Below are 17,500 nucleotides of genomic sequence, written 5' to 3'. Positions count from 1 at the left end.
GACAGACACTCAAGACGAGCGGACAGACAGACACTCAAGACGAGGGGACAGACACTCAAGACACTCAAGACGAGGGGACACACACTCAAGACGAGCGGACACACACTCAAGACGAGCGGACAGACAGACACTCAAGACGAGCGGACAGACAGACACTCAAGACGAGCGGACAGACACTCAAGACGAGCGGACAGACACTCAAGACGAGCGGACAGACACTCAAGACGAGCGGACAGACACTCAAGACGAGCGGACAGACACTCAAGACGAGCGGACAGGCACTCAAGACGAGCGGACAGACAGACACTCAAGACGAGCAGACAGACACTACAAAACGAGCGGACAGACACTACACGACGAGGGGACAGACACTCAAGACGAGCGGACAGACACTACAAGACGAGGGGACAGACACTACACGACGAGGGGACAGACACTCAAGACGAGCGGACAGACACTCAAGACGAGGGGACAGACACTACAAGACGAGGGGACAGACACTCAAGACGAGGGGACAGACACTCAAGACACTCAAGACGAGCGGACAGACACTACAAGACGAGCGGACAGACACTCAAGACGAGCGGACAGACGAGCGGACAGACACTCAAGACGAGCGGACAGACGAGCGGACAGACACTCAAGACGAGCGGACAGACACTCAAGACGAGCGGACAGACGAGCGGACAGACACTCAAGACGAGCGGACAAACACTCAAGACGAGCGGACAGACACTCAAGACGAGCGGACAGACGAGCGGACAGACACTCAAGACGAGCGGACAGACGAGCGGACAGACACTCAAGACGAGCGGACAGACACTCAAGACGAGCGGACAGACGAGCGGACAGGCACTCAAGACGAGCGGACAGACACTCAAGACGAGCGGACAGACACTCAAGACGAGCGGTCAGACACTCAAGACGAGCGGACAGACACTCAAGACACTCAAGACGAGCGGACACACACTCAAGACGAGCGGACAGACACTCAAGACACTCAAGACGAGCGGACAGACACTCAAGACGAGCGGACAGACACTCAAGACGAGCGGACAGACACTCAAGACGAGCGGACAGACACTCAAGACACTCAAGACGAGCGGACAGACACTCAAGACACTCAAGACGAGCGGACACACACTCAAGACGAGCGGACAGACACTCAAGACGAGCGGACACACACTCAAGACACTCAAGACGAGCGGACACACACTCAAGACACACACTCAAGACGAGCGGACACACACTCAAGACACACACTCAAGACGAGCGGACACACACTCAAGACGAGCGGACACACACTCAAGACACTCGAGACGAGCGGACAGACACTACAAGACGAGCGGACAGACTCTCAAGACGAGCGGACAGACACTCAAGACACTCAAGACGAGCGGACAGACACTCAAGACGAGCGCTCAGACACTCAAGACGAGCGCTCAGACACTCAAGACGAGCGGACAGACACTCAAGACGAGCAGTCAGACGAGCGGACAGACACTCAAGACGAGCGGACAGACGAGCGGACAGACACTCAAGACGAGCGGACACACACTCAAGACGAGCGGACAGACCAAACCGTAATCCGAACCCTTCGTGAGCAGAATTTATCTTGTAAGGGTTTCGTGTGTCAATTAATACCAAAGCATTCTGCTGACTCGTGTACATTGAAACAAACGGGGGGGAAGTTTCATTCCAAATTCTTCTTATGCTGTGTGCGTCAACTGTGCAAATGCAGAGTGGAGACTAACGACCTAAATGTATAGTCATATTATGGACAAGGGAGCGAGTGCATACGTACCCATGACTTCTGAATAGTTCTATAGTTCTCTCTCTCTCTCTCTCTCTCTCCCTCTCCAACCCGCGAGTTTACAAACGCTTTTAACCGCAGTAACCGAAACGATATCTATCTCTCTCTCTCTCCCCTACCTACATTACAAACGCTTATTTACCGCAGTAACCAAAACGATATCTATCTCTCTCTCCCCCCCTCCTCTCTCTCTCTCTCTCTCTTTCTCTTTCCCCCGCTCTCTCTCTCTCTCTTTCTCTCCCCCCCCCCCTCTCTCTCCACCCCCCACCTTTACAAACGCTTCTTGCCACAGCTCCCAAAACGATCTTCCTCCCCCCCCTACTTGCCTGCTGTTCTCACGAAGGAACAAAGTGGCTTTTATTTACCATTGTGGTCTTTAACGCACGCAAATCACAGCCTTTCCGCGCTGCGGCTAAAATGCCACAGGTCACCAAACGTGCCATTTGGGTGTTGAGTAGCCGTTTTGTTTGCTGGGAGATGTTTAACGTTGAGTGGTGGGTTAAGCCCCCTGTCTGTTTTCTGTCCGTCTGTGTGTGTGTGTGTGTGTGTGTGTGTGTGGAGGGGGTGGGGGTGTCTGTCTGTCTCTGATTGTGTGTTCGAAAGCATTTCGTCTGACTTTATATATATTATTTTTTTCTTTTCTTACGCAGAATGTGCACGTGTGTGCAAAAGTGTTTGTGTGAGCATAATGTATTTGTGTGTGAGTGTGTGTGCGTACGTGTAGATGCGTGTGTGCGCGCGTCCGTAGTTGCAAATGTGCGTGCGTGCGTGTGTGTACGTATGTGCATGCGTGCGTTCTTCCTTGAGTATGTGCGTTCGTTCGTTCGTTCGTTCGTTCGTTCGTCCGTGGGCGCGTGTGTATATAATATGTGTGTGTGCGTGTGAATTGAGAGGGCACTGACAGACGTGGAAAGGATGTTCTGCAGAAAGATTTCACCGAATCTTCATTGATGGTGTTGAAATGAAACTGAAATTGGTAGACCAGTGTGAACAAGGCGTCAGCAATCAGTTTGGGAGACCAGTATTTGTGTGTGTGTGTGTGTGTGTGTGTGTGTGTGTGTGTGTGTGTGTGTGTGTGTGTGTGTGTGTGTGTGTGTGGTATGCATGTGTGTGTGTGTGGAGGGTGTGTGTGTGTGGGGGGGGGGGGGGCGAGGATGAAACATGCATGTATGAATGTATATCTTTTATGTATGTATGCAGGGTGTTTTCGTGTGTATGGTTTGCCGTGTAGGTTTTGGGTAAAGGTGGCAGTGATGTAATGTGTTATGCACGACAATGTAGTTTTGTAGAGCAACTTGAAGCAGTTTTCTGGACAGAGTGCTATGAACGTATCCAGTCTTCATCTGAAGAAAGAAAGATCGTTAACGCTATCGTTATCATTATTGAAATCGTTAATTGCTATCGAGGATGGTGTCGCTAGGATTCGAGCAGCTTAATTGACTGCCCCTTGCGTTCAACGATGCGGGGCCGTCCAATTTAATCACAAGAACGAACATAGACACACACACACACACACGGACGCACGCACACACAAATAAACACATACATAGACGCCAATACTATCCCCCCACCCACTCACATATTACACACAAACAACAACAACCACACACTCACACACAGACACAGACACACACACACACACACACACACACACACACACAACCCCTCACCACCCTACCATCACCCAACACCCCCCCCCAACACACACACACACACACACACACACAGAAACACACACACACAACACCTCCCACTACCCAACCACCCCCAACACACACACACACACACACACACACACACACACACACACACACCACCCACCTGAATGGTGTTCTTGTTCCAGTCCAGCCAGTCCGTGATGAGGCCGAAAGTGAAGAAGGCGTCCGTCCAGAAGTCCACGTGCACCTTGGTCAGCTGCCGCTGGAAGTCGTACCTGTCCGGGGCCCACGCGCCGTCCCCCTGCAGGGCCCACCACCCCCCGGACCCGTTCACCATCGTCTCCAGGAATGGTCTCCCCTGATCTTGCATCTTGGTGAAGTGGTCCTGGCACGTGGAGAAGAAGGTCCTCAGCTTCCTCTCCCAGTGGAAGGGCAGGTTGTTCCTCGGGGGCAGGGCCCGCTCCAACAGCCTCCGCATCCTCTCCTGGTTCCGGTCGTGGATCAGCTGGAAGGTCGTCTCCTCGGACTCGTAGGGAACCAGCGGGTGCAGCTGCCCGAACCGCCCGCAGGCGAAGGCGTGGAAGTCGTCACAGGGCTCGGCAGTGGTGTTGAGCAGCTCCGTCACGTGGGCCGCCGTCTTGAGGCAAGGAGGGGTGAAGCACTGTTGTCCGCCCGTCAACGCCGAGTGTCTGGGCCCGTCGTCCGAGCTGCCGCCCTTGGCGCTGCCGAGGAGAGCCGCCAGGATGATGATGACCATGAGGCAGACCAGCAGCGCCACGCCCATCGCCAGCTCGCGGACCCGGAACCGGAAGCCCTTGAGGACCACGTCGGAAGTGTCCACAATGGGCGACTTGTCGAACTCCTTGTAGTTTTCCGCCATCCTGAGGCAGGGAGGGAGGATGAGGCGGTTGGAGTCTCACACCTGAAACACACCCGCAGTGTGCACCATCATCATCATCAACATACTTGTATTTCTTTTCTTTATCAGAACAGATCTCTCTGTGTGAAATTAGGGTTGCTCTCCCCAGAGAGAGCGCGTCGCTACACTACAGCGCACATACGCCACCATCCCCCCCCCCCCCCCCCTCCCCTTTTTTTTTTGTATTTTTTTCCTGCGTGCAGTTTTTTTTTAGTTTTTCCTATCGAAGTGGATTTTTCTACAGAATATTGCCATTAACAACCCTTTTGTTGCCGTGGGTTCTTTTACGTGCGCTAAAAAGTGCATTCTGAACACGGGACTTCAGTTTATCGTCTCATCCGAATGACTAGCGTCCAGACCACCACTTAAGGTCTAGTGGAGGGGGAGAAAATATCGGCGGCTAAGCCGTTATTCGAACCAGCGCGCTCAGATTCTCTGGCTTCCTAGGCGGACGCGTTACCTCTAGGCCATCACTCTGATCATCGGCATCAAACTCATCGTGTGTATGTATGACACAGCAGTTGTGTCCGACTATAACCATCTGAACAGTGTTAGAACAATGTGGGCTACGATCTGGTTAGAGAGGAGAGAGTCTAACCAAGGTTACATCCCAACTCTCTTGGCCAAAAAGACCAAACGGCCTCTACGGACACGGAGAATGGCTGCCTAAATGGCGGGGTAAAACGGTCATACACGTATAAGCCCACTCGTACATTGCATACGAGTGAACGTGGGAGTTTCAGCCCACGAACGCAGAAGAAGAAAGAGGAGGAGGAGGGGGAAGGAGGAGGAGGAGGGGAAAGGAGGAGGAGGAGGAGAAGAAGGAGGAGGAGGAGAAGAAGAAGAAGGAGGAGGAGGAGGAGGAGGTGAAATAGGTGGTATATCATATCTCTCATCACTATAGACAGCAGTAGTGCAGGCGAGTTTGTCCGCCAGTAGTGAGCAACGCTATCACACATTGTCAGCTGTTCATACCGTGTTCATTGTTCTTTTAGTATCACATGTCAGCAGTATGAAGGACGCTGACTGAATGACTCAAACAACGCTCTGTGTGTGTGTGTGTGTGTGTGTGTGTGTGTGTGTGTGAGTGAGAGAGAATGTGTCTGTGTTGCGTGCGTGCGTGCGTGCGTGCGCGCGCGCCGGGTTGTTTGAGGGTATGTGTTTGTGTGTGTGTGTGTGTATGTGTTTCTGTATGTTTTGTATGTGTGTATGCATGTCCATCTGTTCAAGTAGTTCTAGAACCAGTGTCACTGGATGACATAAGCGCGCGCGCACACATACACACGCACAGGCACGCGCATGCACTGTACTGGGACGCAAACCTAGTAGCCTCAGACATCACATGTGTTACTGACGCATAAAAAGAGAAACACTAACGAAGACATAACAAAACACAACAAAACAATGACCGTGACCACATAATCTTGCCGGAATACCAAAAGGGTCGTGACATCTGCTTTAACCCTTTTTTTTTTCTCCCGTTAATGACCCATTGACTGACCTGACAGGTCGATCCAGGAATATTTGTTACTGTTTAGTGGATTAGCAGACCCGACGTGTAAGGGACGGGCGTTCAGTACAGGGTCTGCCTAAAAGTCTGCCTCTTTGTTCTGGGTCTGCCTAAAGTTGACCTCTTTGTTCAGGGGTTGACCTCTTTGTTCAGGGTCTTGTCTAAACTTCACCTCTTTGTTCAGGTCTGTCTAAAGACCACCTCTTTGTTCTGGGTCTGTATAAAGACCACCTCTTTGTCCAGGGTCTGTCTAAAGTTCACCTCTTTGTTGAGGGTCTTGTCTAAAGTTCACCTCTTTGTTCAGGGTCTGTCTAAAGACTACATCTTTGTCCAGGGTCTGCCTTAAGTTCACCTCTTTGTTCAGGGTCTGTCTAAAGACCACCTCTTTGTCCGGGGTCTGTCTAAAGTTCACTTCTTTGTCCAGGGTCTGCCTTAAGTTCACCTCTTTGTTCGGGGTCTGTCTAAAGTTCACCTCTTTGTTCGGGGTCTGTCTAAAGACCACCTCTTTGTCCAGGGTCTGTCTAAAGTTAATCTCTTTGTTCAGGGTCAGTCTGAAGGCCACCTCTTTTTTTTTTGGTCTGTCTAAAGACTACTTCTTTGTTCAAGGCCTGTCTAAAGCTACCTTGTTCAAGAAACTGACAGCTGTTGTTTTTTTGTGTGTGACTGCCGACAGTGGGGAATCAGATAGAAAGAATCAAACAACACACACACACACACACACACACACACACACACAATCACTTACATGAACAGACGTGAATTAAGTCACTGACCAGTCAGCATGACAACATCCTGTTTTCACACACACACACACACACACACACACACACACACACACGCTTACGTATATGGGACTACGGCTATCGCTGACACCCCAGTTTCCGATACCCGAGCGAACAAAGGACAAAGTAGGTTCACACCTGACATAAGCCTGACCTGAACAGCAGACGCAAAGTTAAACGGGATCGACAGCCACAAGAATCCAGTGTAACAACATCAAACTACCCCCCCCCCCCCAGCTGAGTTTTAACCCGGAATCATTCTGGACAAGCATCGAATGACCTCTCCCCCCCCATCTCCCCCTCCCACACACCCCGGGGTCATTTGTGGCTGGCGAGAATCGACCTCCCCCTCCTCCCCCTCCCCCTCGCCCCCACACCCTGATGATGGTAATTACACCCCCTTTCCATTGATTAGATCAAGCTATTGAAAAAGGAAGGAAGGGTTGTTCTGGACAAGCTTTTTCTGTGCCCCCTCCTCTCCATCATAACATAGCAGAAACATATTGTATTGTATTGTATTGTATTGTATTGTATTGCATTGCATTGTATTGCATTGCATTGCATTGCCTTGCCTTACCTTACTCTTTTATCACAACAGGTTTCTTTGTGTGAAATTCGGGCTGCTCTCCCCAGGGAGAGTGCGTCGCTACACTGAGAACGCTATCCTTTTTTCTTTTTTTTTTTTTTTCTTTTTTTTTTAATCTGCAATTTCATGTTTTCTCATTGAAGTAGATTTTTTTTCTACACACAGAATTTTTCTAAGGACAACCCTTTTGTTGCCGTGGTTTCTTTTACGTGCGCTAAATGCATGCTGCACACGGGACCTCGGTTTGTCGTCTCATCCAAATGACTAGCGTCCAGACCACCACTCAAGGTCTAGTGGAGGGGTGGGGGAGGGGATGATTGGGGGGCGGGGGGTGGGGGGGGGGAGAGAAAATACTGGCGACTGTGGGACTAGAACTCGTGCACTTACGCGGACGCGTTACCACTGGATCTGTGTGAGTCGCTCTGGACTAACGTTTTCTGCCCCCACCCCCACCCTGAACTCCTTTCCATGATAACAAAAAAACAAACAAAAAAAACAACAAGAACAAAAACCCAGGAGCTAACGTCAGGCTGGTTTGTTTTGATAGCCTGTATTGATACTAACTCGGCCAAATTCACGCCTGGGAGTTATTTCATGTATGGTTAAAGCGTTGGACTTTTAATTTAAGGGTCCCGGGTTCGAATCTCGGTAACGGCGCCTGGTGGGTGAAGGGTGGAGATTTTTTCGATCTCCCAGGTCAATATAATGTGCAGACCTGTTAGCGCCTGAACCCCCCTTCGTGTGTATACCGCAAGCAGAAGATCAAATACGCACGTTAAAGATCCCCGTAATTCATGTCGTCGAAAGCGGAGTATGGCTGCCTTCATGGCGGGGTAAAAACAGTCATACACGTAAAATCCCACTCGTGTACATACGAGTGAACGTGGGAGCTGCAGCCCGCGAAGGAAGAAGAAGAGGAAGATGTGAAGAAGAATTGTTTCAACTCTGTGGAACGGACAGTGTCTTCAGCGTCAAAACATCAAAGCCTCACAGAAGCAAAACTGGATGAGTGCTACTCTGGTGGCCTGTATTGATTCTAACCGGGTCCAATTCACCACCGGGGTCACTTCAAGCCAGCCTTGATTGACCTCCATACTAATTAACAGGAGGTGTAAAATATACAGGAGTGAGTGTGTGTATTTGGGGGGGTTGGGGTGGGGGTGATGACTAATTGGTTTGCCCCCTGAGGTCATTCCGGGCTGGTCTGCATAGACCCCCGGATAAAAATCTGGGATAGCCAGATTTGAACCCGAGGTAAAAACCAGCGGGGGTGCGAAGAAGCTATTACACCGGTTAAAGCCATTGTACCGTCACACAATGACTTCCCCTATCACAGAAGCACACCCCGAAGTAGGGGTTTTTTTTATGTCACAGATTTACTCTCTGGGAGTACTTCTGACCCGTACACAGAAACAGAATTATTCTCTTGATGTATTGATCAATGGATTGATTCCCGTGTGTGTGTGTGTGTGTGTGTGTGTGTGTGTCTGTGTGTGTGTCTGTGTCTGTGCGTCTGTGTGTGTGTCTGTGCGTGTGTGCATGCGCGCGCGCGCGTGCGTGCGTGCGTGTGTCGATGTGTCTGTGTCTATGCGTGTGTGTTTGTGTGTGTGCGCGCGCGCATGCGTGTGTTCGCGCATATGGCCGAGCGACTAACCTGGAATTCGGGAAGGAAAGGGGGAGGGGAGGGGTGGGTGTTTTTTTCTGACTCAAGACAGAACAATTTTCATTGGGATTTCCATCTGAAGACAATGGTCACATAACTATTCGTGTGTTGTTGGGTTTTTTTGTGTGTGTTGCTTGTTGTTGTTTTCGTTTTGTAATCCCCACCCAGGGTGTTACATGCACCAAATTACTCCAGGGGTTACTTTTGTATAGGGAGGAGTCCTTCCATGACGTGACACCGCCTTTCCTCGCTCAGTACACAGGCACTAAGAAAGTCCTTGGTTAATCAAAGACTGTATGATATAATTATATTGACTGTTGTTGTTTGGGAGAGGGGTGAGGGGTGAAGGGGGGGGGGGAAGGCGGAAGGGGGACTGGGGGGGGGGGGACCTGGGGGTGGGGGGACCTGGGGGGGGGGGGGGGGACTGTGGGTGTACACAGGGATTGGAGGACACGGGGGTGGAGTTGGGAGGTAGTGTATGGGGGATTCGTCTTTGCTGGTGTGGACAGTCGCAATAGGAAAAAAAAAAAGAGTTGTGACTCTCTCTCTCTCTCTGGGTGGGGAAAAAGAAGAAAAGAAAACAAAAACAAAACCAAAAAAAAAACAAAAACAAAAAAACCAACAACAAAAAAACACCAAAACAAAACAAAACAAACACACACACACACATACACACAAAAAAAGAAACAAACAAACAACAAAAAACACACAAAGAAACACACACACTTCTTGTGGTTGTGCCAACCTCCATCTACTTATAATTGGGTTTTTTTCTGTTTCGTTTCTCGTCATATATATATATATATATATACGTAACTGCATTGAAAACCAATTAAACGGTGACAGCAATAAAACTCTTTGTCAGAGAAAAAAATATATCAGACGAGTTTTTTTAAGTTCTGCTCATCACGTTGTCTCCAAAGTAATGATCAAACTGTCGATGTGGGTTTTAATTCTCTGTCTCTGTCTGTCTGTCTGTCTCTCTGTCACTCTCTCTGTCTGTCTTAATTCGTAAAAAAATGTATTCTTTTTTAAAAGGATGTAGTAAAAAGAGAAGATATGACAATGCTGCTCAGATCGAATGATGAAGACATCATAAAATCATGTGCTAAATATATTTCAGAAGCATGGGATTTTCGAAGGAAAATGATAAACAGAAGTTTAGATGTACAAATATGAGTAAAGCAAAATTCATTTATTCATTTATGGGAGAAAAAAAACTATTATAGGACATATTATTTTATGATAATTTGATAGATACACATGATTGTGTGCATGTGTATGCAAAAATAGTTATTCAGTTTGGATGGTCGAGCTGACCGAAGTGATCAGTTGATTTATGTTTGTCCCATTTTCGGTATATACATTATTTGTGTGTGTGAGGAGAATGTTGATTTACATTATGTTTCTTTGTTTGATCTAATGTCTCCTGATAATGTATTGTTCCCCCCCTGTCACAAGGACTGTACAGTCAATGACAGTAAAACATCAAAGCGTCTCTCTGTCCGTCTGTCTCTCTGTCTCTGTCTCTCTCTGGATGCACTGGCGCAAACAGTTGTTGTGTAGCGAAGTTATAAATGTAACAAGAGACACGGCAATTTCTATTCTCGACTTCCTTCAAATCGGACGGACACAAACATATTGCCACCTCATAAATATATACAGCTAATTTCCTTACAGCCTACACACTTGTTTGCGTGTACCTTCTTCACAGACTGGTGGCCTAAACATTAAAGACTTTGTCAAGTGTGTGTGTGTGTGTGTGTGTGTGTGTGTGTCCTCTCAACCCCAAAACCCCATGCCCCCCTCTCCGCCCCTCCCCCTCCACCCCCCTGTCCGCATGTCTGGGGACAATGACAAAGTAGCAACAGCCTGTCAAATATGTCACATGCCTGACCTGAAACTGACGACGTCATGCCACTCTCGTCTCGAAAAAAAGACGACGACTTCTTTGCATTTCAAGGGGGTCGGGGGCCGGAGGGGGGGCATCACACACACACACACACATACACATGCGCGCGCGCGCCCGCGTATATATGATTTTGCCTTACGTTGTCTGCCAAATTCTATTGTTTTGCTTGTCACCTGAATGTATCACAAATCTCACCACAACTTCATTTCTCTGACTGGGATTGATAATGCTATTCTGATTCCGACTCACACACACACACACACACACACACACACAGAGGGAGACAGAGAAACAGAGAGAGAGAGACAGAGACAGACAGAGACAGAGAGACAGACACACAGAGAGACAGAGACAGACACAGAAACACACACACACACACACACAGAGAAACACACAGAGAGACACACACACACACACACACACAGAGGGAGAGAGACAGAGACAGACAGTAGGTCACAGACACAGAACAACAAAGCGGGCAGGGTGAAAATGGGGTGCGCAGAGTCAACAGGAACCGCGAGTTATTGACGTTGCCATGACAACTGGAGCGCGCAGGGCACACGCGCACACCACCACGTGCAGCACGAGACGCAATGCAATTGATCACCAACGGGCGTCCCACGTCACTCCACGCCGTTAACTGTGTGTCAGTTTCATGGCCACAAATAACTCACATCACCTCCTCCCCACCACCCCATCCCATTCCCCCCCCCCCCCCCTTCACATCCACCCTCCCGGGAAACTGTTTATTCACACTTTCTGTGGCAAAGCACGCACAGTAATACACCAAAGTCTTTGATGCTTGCGTTAATACTCCTGTCCTTGATGGTGTTTTTTTTTTTTTTTTTTTTTTTCCCCAGTGGTGGAAAGTGTGTTCAGAGAAAGAACCCATTTTACACTGATTCAATGTGTAGACAGAAATGACCCCATTTCACTGTGGCTGCATAGACAATAACAAAGGTCCCGTTTCAAACTGGCTAATGTGTTCATAAAAATTACCCACTTCATACTGGCTGCATCGACACAAAGGACGCATTTCATACTGGCTGCATCGACACAAATGACCCATTTCATACTGGCTGCATTGACACAAAGGACCCATTTCATACTGGCTGCATCGACACAAAGGACCCATTTCATACTGGCTGCATTGACACAAATGACCCATTTCATACTGGCTGTATTGACATGACAGACCGATTTCACACTGACTGACTGACAAGAAAGGACCCATTTCACACTGACCGTATTGACACAAAGGACCTATTTCAGACTGTGTCAAAGGACCCATTCCAGACTGACCGTATTGACACAAAGGACCCATTTCATACTGGCTGTATTGACACAAAGCACCGATTTCATACTGACTGCATTGGCACAAAGGACCCATTCCACACTGACTGTATTGACACAAAGCACCAATTTCATACTGACTGCATTGGCACAGAGGACCCATTTCACACTGACTGTATTGACACAAAGGACCCATTTCATACTGACTGTATTGACACAAAGGACCCATTTCATACTGGCTGTAGCGACACAAAGGACCCATTTCATACTGGCTGTAGCGACACAAAGGACCCATTTCATACTGGCTGTAGCGACACAAAGGACCCATTTCATACTGGCTGTAGCGACACAAAGGACCCATTTCATACTGGCTGTATTGACACAAAGGACCCATTTCATACTGGCTGCATTGACACAAAGGACCCATTTCATACTGACTGTATTGACACAAAGGACCCATTTCATACTGGCTGTAGCGACACAAAGGACCCATTTCATACTGGCTGTAGCGACACAAAGGACCCATTTCATACTGGCTGTAGCGACACAAAGGACCCATTTCATACTGGCTGTACTGACACAAAGGACCCATTTCATACTGGCTGTAGTGACACAAAAGACCCATTTCATGCTGGCTGTAGTGACACAAAGGAACCATTTCATACTGACTGTAGTGACACAAAGGACCCATTTCACTGGCTGTACTGACACAAAGGACCCATTTCACACTGCCTGTATTGACACAAAGGACCCATTTCATACTGACTGTATTGACACAAAGGACCCATTTCATACTGACTGTATTGACACAAAGGACCCATTTCATACTGGCTGTACTGACACAAAGGACCCATTTCATACTGACTGTATTGACACAAAGGACCCATTTCATACTGACTGTATTGACACAAAGGACCCATTTCATACTGACTGTATTGACACAAAGGACCCATTTCATACTGGCTGTATTGACACAAAGGACCCATTTCATACTGGCTGTATTGACAGAAGAGACCCATTTCATCCTGACCGTATTGACACAAAGGACCCATTTCATACTGACCGTATTGACACAAAGGACCCATTTCATACTGACTGTATTGACACAAAGGACCCATTTCATACTGGCTGTAGCGACACAAAGGACCCATTTCATACTGACTGTATTGACACAAAGGACCCATTTCATACTGGCTGTACTGACAGAGAGAACCGATTTCACACTGGCTCATGTTTTGACGTCATATTGGTGAGAGGGAGAAGGGGGATTTACTGCAGCAAAACCGGCCATCTCCGCACCCTTGTATTATCTATAACTGCGACAAAACTTCCCATGCCGATATACTTACCTAAATACAGCAATTAAACCTGCCGTAGCTATACAGTGCAGCAAAACGTACCGTATCTATATACTGCAACAACACTTACCGTATGTATATACTGCGACAAACTTGCCTATCTTTTCAACAACTTTCACCGCATGTATATACTGTGACAAACCTGCCTCTGTCTGTCTGTCTGTCTGTCTGTCTGTCTGTCTGTCTGTCTGTCTGTCTGTCTGTCTGTCTGTCTGTCTGTCTGTCTGTCTGTCTGTCTGTCTGTCTCTCTCTCTCTCTCTCTCTCTCTCTCTCTATATATATATATATATACACTACAACAACACTTGCCTTTTCAATACAAAATACTGCAACGTAACTTGCCGTCATGTATATACTGCAACAAAACTTGTATCTACATATTACAGCAAAATTTGCCGTGTCTATATTCTGCAACAAAACTTGTCATATCTATATACTGCTATTTGCCCGACCTTCTACATACTGCGACGAAACTTGCCTCGTCGATTATTCTGCAACGAAACTGGCCGTATCTTTATAGTGTAGGCTAATTAAAAAAAAAAATTGCCGCATCGATATACGCTGCACACAAAATGTGCCTTATTGATAATGATACTTAAAACGAAACTTGCTATATCTATTATATACTTTCACAAAACTTGCCGAAACTATGTACTTTCACGAATCTTGCAGTATCTTTATAGCCTTCACAGTGCCAGTAATGACATTGTCATTTTCTGCATTCTGATCTGTCTTGAACTTCACTTTTGCGGGTTGGGGTTTAGAGCCAACAGGACTGCTACGCGCTTCGACGTGGTGGAGCCCATACATTTTACACCCCACGCAGAAATAAAGCAGTATGAACACAGAATAGAAAATGTGTGGCAGGGAGGAGGAAGAGGAGGGGGGGAACGAAGGAGGGAGGAGGGGGTGTCTTCTAGATGTTTATATAAAAAAGAAAAAAAAAAGAAAAAAAAAGGATTTTCCTTGATGGCTTTATTATTTCTTGGTGACAATGTTCGAAAGTTCTAAAAAGCCGGGGAGAAAGGTTAGTAGGGGGGTAGTAGGTCTGCAGGGGGCACCCGTCTGGGCCGGCAAGGGTACACTTGATTTCTGTTGTGTCCACCAAATCCACTGTCTCTTCCGGAAAGCAATAAATGTGTAAATGTCGGAGTCGACTTTTATCACGGGAGATGTTGTGATCTGGTGGAAGAAAAAGGTGTGTGTGTGTGTGTGTGTGTGTGTGTGTGTGTGTGTGTGTGTGTCTGCGTGCGTGCGCGCGAGTGTGTGTGTGTGTGTGTAGTGTGTGCGCGCACGCGCGGCAGCTCACGCTTTCGTGAGTGCTGCAACTTTCTTGTTTTAACCTTGTGACATGCAATCCTGAGCGCTGACAGAATGAATGACGAGTTATCGATTGAGTGCGGTATCAGTTTCTGGCGTTGTTCACACTGTGGATTTGAATCAACAAGTCTCGTCAGTCAGCCACTGGACATCAACCTTCCATTTGGATCTCCCCCCCTATCGCCACTCCCTCCCCCTCCCGTATGCCCCCCCCCCCTCCTCCCCCCCACACCCCCTCCTTCTCCGTTTCAAAGTCAAGAGTGTGTGGCGAGGGACGGAAAACTAACTGCACACCGTCACTTCACTTCACGTTTGATCTTGTACTGACTCTGACCTACCTCTCCCCCCCCCCCCTCTCTCCATTGTTTGGATTGTGATCTCTCAACATCTATTTATTTATCGCAGGATTGCTGAGATCCACCCCCCCCCCCTCTCTCTCTCTCCTGCATTTTCGTTAGATGGAGGGGACACTTTCCTTGCAAATTGACTGGCGTTTATTTATTTATTTATTCATTTATCTATTTTTGGAGAGGAGAAATTGCACCCTTTTTATTTCTTTCAGTCAATATATTTTAGAAATACAAACTGAGAATAAATCAAATAGCCTATTACGCGTCATCAAAATGTGCATGATCAAAGTGTTAACTGGCAGAATGTGAACCGTCTGCTTTCCTTTCCCTGCTGACTATATATACTGTGTACTGTGCGGGGAGAAGGGGGAGGGGAAGGAAATCTTTCCGTTCGTGCAATTCTGTTTGATGTCATCTGGCTGTATGCACGCACGCACACACGCACACACACACACACACACACACACACACACACACACACACACAGAGACACGCACACACACACACACATACAGAAGAGAAAAAGAGGGAGACTGATGTGGAGATGGCAGACGCGGGGGGCTGGTCTGTCAATCACAGACGCACAAAGAAATAGACGTCCTCAAGTAGGCCTTCGCATACACAACACGAAGATACAAAAGCAACTTTACCAAGATTTCACTTCACTAACACACCTGACAATATTACCTGAATATCCAGGTACTCAAAAGGTTGTTTTTTTTTTTCTACTTTCGGATGCCTACAGATAAAATTACCCAATGTGGACAGTGGTGCGTATTAAGCTTTCTATTGGTGGTCTGACTGTGTTTCAGCATAGAAAACGGTACATAACATGGAAACTGGCGCCATGAAAATCTGTCTGAAGCATCATTGTCATGGTTAAAAATCTACACATTGGATGCCGAGATGGAATCAAAAAGGTTATGCCCAAGTTAAGAGTACGGTTCGTACCCTCCTCCACAACAGTTTCGTTCGACGAAATTTCAAATAATATTGAACAGCACCTCAATTATCCTGCTCAACTCAGCCAGGTTATCTACAGGACAAGAACACAGCCGCCTCTGTCACTGGTTTAGAATGATAAGTCCACCCCCATGTCCTGATCTTGATGTCATCTCATTTCCAAGAACATTTTCCGAATGTCCTCGAAGACTAAACGTCTGTGCTTGTGCCTGGCAACAACCGGACAGGGGATGGCATTTGCAAATCCATCATCAAAAGACGGGCGCAATAGCCGAGTGGTTTAAGCGTTGGACTTTCAATCTGAGGGTCTTGGGTTCGAATCACGGTCACGGCGCCTGGTGGGTAAAGGGTGGAGATTTTTCCGATCTCCCAGGTCAACATATGTGCAGACCTGCTACTAGTGCCTGAACCCCCCTTCGTGTGTATACGCACGCAGAAGATCAAATACGCACGTTAAAGATAATGTAACCTATGTCAGTGTTCGGTGGGTTATGGAAACACAAAAATACCCAGCATGCATGAACCACGACAGAGTCATCGGCAAGTCGATGTTGGTCGTGTAACGGAGAGAAGACGACGAAGAGCAAGCCTTACATCTACGTTTCTTCCCCTCCACCCCTCAGTGTGTGACTGGTGGAGTGAACGTCTACGCACTGTTATGAACACTACTCATGGAAAAACTGCAGTCTGTTTCAAATTCTCTGCAAAACCCTGCTGTTGCTTTGCTTCATGTGGAAATTTGTGTTGGTTGGAATTCTGCATGACAGAAGCAACAATGTCAAATCTGCATTACAACCATTGATTTTTTTTAATACAAAGAAAGAAAGAAGTGAACTTGAAGAAAGAGAAATTGGTCACACTTCTTTTATCTGTCTTCCTTTAGTAACAGGAGTACACCGTTTCTTCATGAAATATACCTAAATCTGCCAACTAACCACAAAGCGCACACTAATAAACTCCTGGGTACTAACGCTTTCATGAATCTTATCAATGACTGGCAAGACAAGACAAGACAAGACAAGGCAAGACATGTTTGTTCCAGGAAACCCCCAAAAGGGGTACATAAAATGTTACATACATTCATGTCACTAATGCAATAAACGAAACACGTTTGACATTGTCAAATCACATTCAATTACAATAGCTGTACCATTCGATCGTAAGCTGAAATACCTAGCATTTGAATACAAAAACAAATACCACCCAAGAACTCGAGTGTGCGAACAGTGTCCTGTAGTGGAGGGTGGGGCTGGGGGTGGGGCTGGGGGAGGGGGGAGGAGGAGGAGGGACTTCACAGTCAGATGGACGTGTACAGCCTGTTGGCGATGTCCCTGAATGTCTCTGTCCCCGTTATCAGATCAGATCTCATCTAC

The 17,500-nt window shown here is 47.5% G+C and overlaps 1 protein-coding gene across 1 annotated transcript in view; it reads right to left on the bottom strand.

Moving 5' to 3' along the window:
- The window catches only part of LOC143286897 (endothelin-converting enzyme 1-like), a 69,906-nt gene extending 65,518 nt beyond the window's left edge, over positions 1 to 4,388 (bottom strand). The window contains exon 1 of the mRNA XM_076594823.1: positions 3,635 to 4,388. Coding sequence (XP_076450938.1) covers positions 3,635 to 4,351 — 717 coding nt within the window. The 5' untranslated portion in view covers positions 4,352 to 4,388. The remainder of the gene's footprint in view (positions 1 to 3,634) is intronic.
- Positions 4,389 to 17,500: the final 13,112 nt, after the last annotated feature.

Source organism: Babylonia areolata, chromosome 10 (assembly GCF_041734735.1).
Source record: "Babylonia areolata isolate BAREFJ2019XMU chromosome 10, ASM4173473v1, whole genome shotgun sequence".
NCBI classification, from domain to species: Eukaryota; Metazoa; Mollusca; class Gastropoda; order Neogastropoda; family Buccinidae; genus Babylonia; species Babylonia areolata.
Note: the sequence above shows the minus strand (reverse complement) of the source record. Positions and strands in the feature narration are given on the sequence as shown.